The sequence below is a fragment of the Nestor notabilis genome, unplaced genomic scaffold, assembly GCF_000696875.1.
Source record: "Nestor notabilis isolate BGI_N333 unplaced genomic scaffold, ASM69687v1 scaffold7743, whole genome shotgun sequence".
Taxonomy (NCBI): domain Eukaryota; kingdom Metazoa; phylum Chordata; class Aves; order Psittaciformes; family Psittacidae; genus Nestor; species Nestor notabilis.
This window is the reverse complement of record NW_009922295.1, coordinates 877-6,810: the sequence shown is the minus strand read 5'-3', so window position 1 is coordinate 6,810 and position 5,934 is coordinate 877. Positions and strand designations below refer to the sequence as shown.

Below are 5,934 nucleotides of genomic sequence, written 5' to 3'. Positions count from 1 at the left end.
TAAGCAAATTGACTTGTAAATCAACATCTTATAAAATTATGCACATACTTCTATACACAAAAATTTTCTGCATTCCCAAATAAAGCTAAGGTAAAATAAGTATTAACAGCAAATCACCAAGGCTCTCCTTCACTGTTTTAATCTTAATTTATAATGGTCACTTTATCATTTTATAGTCATTAAAACAGTGAGAAAAATCCCACTAGGTACGGCAATTTTTGTATTTCCTTTTGATTTATGAGTACAGTAAAAAGTATCTTAATCATTAAGCTAGAGAGTACAGCAGAACTGTCCTGCATTGTGGGCTTAAAGGTTGCAGGCCGATGAAAGTGAGATATTTGAGGTCAACTAGTAAGAATTTAAATCACTGCAGACAGCATATTCTCAAGTGTCACAGCTAGGAATGAAAAGCTGAAATAGTGAGCCATGCCCACTGTTATCCTGATCCTACAAAAAAAGACAAACACAAAACCAAAACCAAACTGTGTGACCCTTATACTGTGAAAATCCAAAACAGCAAGAGTGTGCTTTAGCCATGAAAACAGACAAGGAACCAATAACTTGTCATATACTTTTTCAGATTTCTCCTTTAGAGAAAATGAATAGCCAATACATACGTCATGAGGTGCGGGGATGTGAAACTAATGACCTGAGGAACTTCTGGGAAAAGACTATTGAACAACAAACTCGATATCTGCAAATTGAAAAAGAACGTCAGCAAAGAAGTGCTCTGACAAAGTGGGTAGTTGGCATCCAGAAAGGTTATTCGAGTTTGCATTGTAATTCTTTTTTAAAGAAAAGTGATACTTATATTTAAATCATGCAATGAAAGTTGAAAATATTTTTCTTAGATTTTTAGAAAATAATAAATCTTCCCAAATCAGCATGCTAATCCTAACATGTCTAAGATATGGCTTCACAAGATAAGAGAATAATTCACTCTTATGCTGTAAATGGGTCTAAAGTGCAGAACTTTCTGAAGTTACTAGGAAAACATCTAGCAGTGCAGGCTTGGCTTGAACATCAAGGCTTATGTTCACAGCAGACCTGGCACAGATGTGTACTTGGCCCACCTTCTTTCTCAATAGCCTTGTTTTCAGAAGAACATAGTTTGAATTCATTATCTTAATTTGCATAAGGTAAATCCATAAATCCATAATAAAGCAGACAGTCTAAGTGTACTGACTGACCGACCAAGGCAGTTGTCATCCATAGCCATATTTATATTTACATCAATCAGTTATATTTACCTTAAACAGCCACAATGAGGAAGATCAGTCCACAGCAAGATCAAGTAGTTTTACTTCATGTGAAGTCTCCATAAGTTGAAGGCTCTTACAAAGATGGATATTTTGGTTTGAGATTATTCAATGGAAAAGCTTTTTCTATTTTTCAAAATCTTCCTCAGGCCTCTCTTTGAATTGTTGCTTAAAAATATAAGAGCTAGAGTGGCCTTGCGTTAATAACACTGGATGAAGAAACACTGGAATTAGTCTCTAGTATGTTTTATCCATTTGTAACTAACGCTATCTCAACATCTCGACTGACTCCTCAATTGTGAAATTCTGTCTTTTCTATTTGAAGCAGTCTTTCTGTGGTACACAGATACTACGAAAGAAAAACCACTCCAAAACACACAAAGTGCCACCTATCACCTAAAGGTGTGCACTGAGGGTCTAGCAGCAGTTTCAACACACACAGTGTTTCTAAGCCACACAGTGCTCAGTAGCCTTTATGCAGTACTTTTTTTAAGGCATTTCTGAGGAGGGGGACTGGGGAGATGGGTGATGCTACCCAGCAGGTGGCAGCAGGCAATCTCCAGTACAGGTGACAAGTCACTCCAGCACACACAGGCAGTTGAGAGAGGGCACCATGAAGACGAACCACAGAGCTCAGGTGAGCCCTCATCAGGATTTAAGAGCTGGTCCTGAAGCGCTCTCAAGGAAAGCATACTAAAGGGACAGGTCAGTTTGCATGACAACTGGGAATAAGCACCAAAGGATATGACCGGTGGGAAATATGAAGGTTATAAGCCTGTTCCCTGTAAAAATATCAGGGCAAGCTAATCCATGTTTCTGTCCTTAGGCTGAGAAATGAATGGATGGAGAGGCTGGAAAAGCGAATAAAGATGTTGAGGACCCAACCTGAAGACCCATCCAGCTGAAGATCCCACACAAGTTTGAGGGAAAAAGAGAATTTTTTCATAGGAAAGCATGATGGTGTGATGCAAAAGCTAAAGTCAGTTTTACTTTGTGGCTTAAATGAGCTATAATTAATTAGCCGTCATTGTTAGAAGTTTCATTTGTAATATTTCTGATGCAGCTTTTACAATTATGCATCCATCCCTCCATTTGACAGAGACTGAAGTACTCTGAAGCCTTCTGTATTAGTACTCTGAAGAGTACTAATTATGGTTCGCTGAGCTGTAGATGCTTGGAAAAAAATTTAGTTACACAGTTAGTGCTCAGCAGAGGCATTTCCTCAACATTTTAGGTTTCTGCATAGACTAATCATAATCTTATGAAGTGATTTTCTTTCAAAATTGTTTAATGAACAGTTGAGGGGTTTGGTTTAGTTTGGTTTGGTTTGAACACTGCAGAGCCCAACTCAGACTAAGAAAGAGAGGTCATGCACAAACAGTGGCACTGTAACCCACATCACTAGTGGAAACAAACCTGTTGGTAGTTACAGATCCTAGCTGCCATATAAAGTCTGTAAAGACTTTATATTATTTATAATAATATGTACCCTGACAAACGGTGTCTGTGTCTGTGAGAGACCAGCAAGAACTGCTCAATCACAACCCACATTAGCTAACTTGAGACACTTTACCAACAAAGACAAAATAACCTGGCATTTTAAGGCTGCTTCTCGTACCTGACCTGGCTTGTTTAGAGCTGGACTGATAATCTGTTTCACAGAGCAGCCTGATGCATTTTCACAGGTGTCTGTTATGACTGACACTTATTTCCTTCTAAGGCCCAGTACATATTCCTTGACAACCAGTACCTTGAGAAACATGGCAGGCTTCCTCTCCCACATTTGCCATTAGTAAAAAATGTCTGTAGTTCCTTTCTTTCCTAATGCCTTATTAGGAAATGTGGCATTTCCTCCAACAGGCAGGTGAAATAAAATTGCTTCCTTTTTAGGGTGAGTGCTTTGTTGCCATCAGAATGCTTGGGGTAATGTACTGCAAAATAGGTTGTTTAGAGCATGGTAAAAATCTCTTCACTCAGTTGTTTAAACTTTTAGTCCCTTTCTATAAGACTTACTCACTACTTCTCTGGTAATTCATATTTTTTCAGAGTAAAGAATTTGTTAATTGTCAGTGGGCCCAGAAGAGAACAGCAGAAGGATTTGGGGTTTTAAAATATTTGGAAAATATGTTCTTTTTAAAGCAAAACAAAACTTTGAAATGGTATTTTTTTCCCTCTTTACCCATCACCTTTTAAATCCACATTTGTGTCTCGCAAGGTTGAAGCAAATGTATTATGGTAATTTAAACATGTAAATAATGTTTGGGAAACCTGAGGAATCCAAAAAGTCTGAGACAAAAAAGATGACCTTGGAACATGTACTCAAAAATCAAGACACCAGTAGGTATGTCACCAAATTTGAGAGCAGAGTTTGCCTGATGGCTGAAAAAAGCTGTAAAATTCATATTCTTCAGTTGAGTTTTTTTCTTAAGCAATTTATAAAGTGTTGTCAATGGGGAACAGGCAGGATAACAGTATAATTACAATATAGCTATGCTTTAATAAACAGTCACCAAGTATCTACACAATATGAGGTTTTAGTAAAAGTTAGATTTCTTTGAAAATGACGTTTCACAGACTTCAATTCTCCCATCACCTTCTGTGCCTTGTTTTTACTGACACTCTACCCAAACTCCATCTTGATTGATTTTTGTACCATTTTTGGCTGAAATAAGAGTTTGAACTAAGCTAAGGAAAACAATTTGCATCCCCTCAGTCAGATGAAAGTGACCACACAAGGTACAGAATAGAGGGAATTAGAGCTGGTATATTTTAAAAAAGAAAAATATGCCCCTCACCTCTTGCATCTCATCTAGTTGAGATCCTTCTTTTCTCATAGGGTAAGTCAGAATGAGGAAAATTCATGAAAAGCCAGAAAAAGACGTGCCGGGAAGTGACTTGCATTTGAGTCCTTCATTGCATATCTGATATGGTTATGCAATTTAAAAATGCTTTGGAATAGGTCCCTACCAAGCTAGAACACCCCAAAATAATACCTTTAAAATTATAAAAAGCAACTTAGTTTTTACAGACTTCATCTATTCCAGCCCACGGCCAAGAGAAGTTCGGAAAATGTATCTCCAGAATTAAGCTACTTCTCTTCTGAGATTTGCAATTTCACTTTTAGTGTCTAGATGAATTATTTCAGGCTCAGGTTCCACAGAATTAGATTCAGGACTTCAGGCCATGTAATCTTTATTATCTAAATGCTAGCAACATGTTTTCATACAAATGCCACTACTTTTTCAAGTTTTCAATATACCCAGGAGTATTGTAAGTTACCACAAAAAACCTCAAAACAATAATAATAAAAAAAAACGTATCTAGAGACATAATTATAATCTAGAGTCAATCAGCAAAAATATACAAGCGTGATAGCAGAAAAATTCAAACCTAAATGTCAAGAGACAGTATTATTCAGAAGCTGGAGCAGGGTTCAAGATGAATAGGGTTCTGGCAATTTGAAAACAGAAAAATACAAATCTTTAATTTACCTGGTAGGTCATAAAAGAAATTAAAAGGAGGGGGAAAAAAACCCAAACAAACTCAAAAGTAGACTGCAATTTCTGGAATGAGCCCTAGTGTTATAAAAATGAGCAGAGAAACCTGACTGTAGGACTGGGCAAGTCATCAGCTGAAAAACTGATAAAATCAGCTAGGTTTTATAAAATCATTATGGTTAGAGGGGATGCTGAGATGCTCTTCAGCCTATTTTTCACCAATATGCAGTTTCAGAGGAGTGCAGTATTCAGTTAAATGGGTTAAAGTTAGTAACTGAAATGCTTTTAAAATAGCTTCTTGAAAAATACTTCATTTCTCTTGACTTTTTCTCTCCATATTTTCACATTGCTTTTGAGTGTAACAGCAAGAGGTTTTGAGTTATGCCAATCTAATTTTATTAGCTTTGTAATTAAAATACAGTAGATACTTATTTTCCTAGCTTTTATTATTTTATCATTCCTTTGCTTCATCCTGACACTAAATAGCAAGAAAATGCATGTTGCTCACTTATTACGAATGCACAGTACAGAACTTTATGAAAAAGCTTGTAGAAGTGACAAAAGTCAAGTGTAGTAAAGTTTTACTATCCTCTGGAGCAAATAAGAAACACTCTGGATCAAAGCCCTTTTAAATAGTATTTATGGGAAGTACGCTGTGTGTTGGCACAAGAGTGACAGATACTCCATTTTAGCTGCATTAATGATCCTTCTAGTGTATGGGTAAGGGCTGCCAGTTGTGAAGAATGCTTCTGTCAGTAACTTAACAGACTTAGCAGTTTAGCCTGAACTGAGACAGCTTAAATGCAGTTCTTTGTTCAGTAGTCCTTCCTGACCAACATCCTTCCCTAACCAAGATGCTCCTCTTTGGGGCTCTCAAATTAAGGAGCAAACAAGCATAACTCAGCCACTGTGCCAAGGTTTTGAATTCAAACAACTGATGCAAGTCAGGCAAAAGGCAAGTTGTCTTTCTGGTAAAATGGTAGAGACAAATCAGGGAGATAGTTTAGCTGTGCCAGCCTGAATGAAGGTCTACAGCCCTGCTAAAGCAGGTTTCTGCAGTGAAACCTGTCCTGCAGCCCAGTGCAGGACCACAGGCGGTCTTCATTGTGACAACTATAGGTCCTGTGTTCCCTACTGCACAAGAAATTTGTGTCTGTGCAGCTATGCCTCTTTGGGCT

General features: G+C 37.5%; 1 protein-coding gene across 1 annotated transcript; it reads left to right on the top strand.

Moving 5' to 3' along the window:
• Positions 1-598: 598 nt before the first annotated feature.
• Positions 599-2,164, top strand: LOC104403418. Its single transcript, XM_010011548.1, has 2 exons — positions 599-738; positions 2,086-2,164. Exons 1-2 carry the CDS (start codon positions 599-601, stop codon positions 2,162-2,164), a joined length of 219 nt encoding a protein of 72 aa, XP_010009850.1.
• The last annotated feature ends 3,770 nt before the right edge of the window (positions 2,165-5,934 follow it).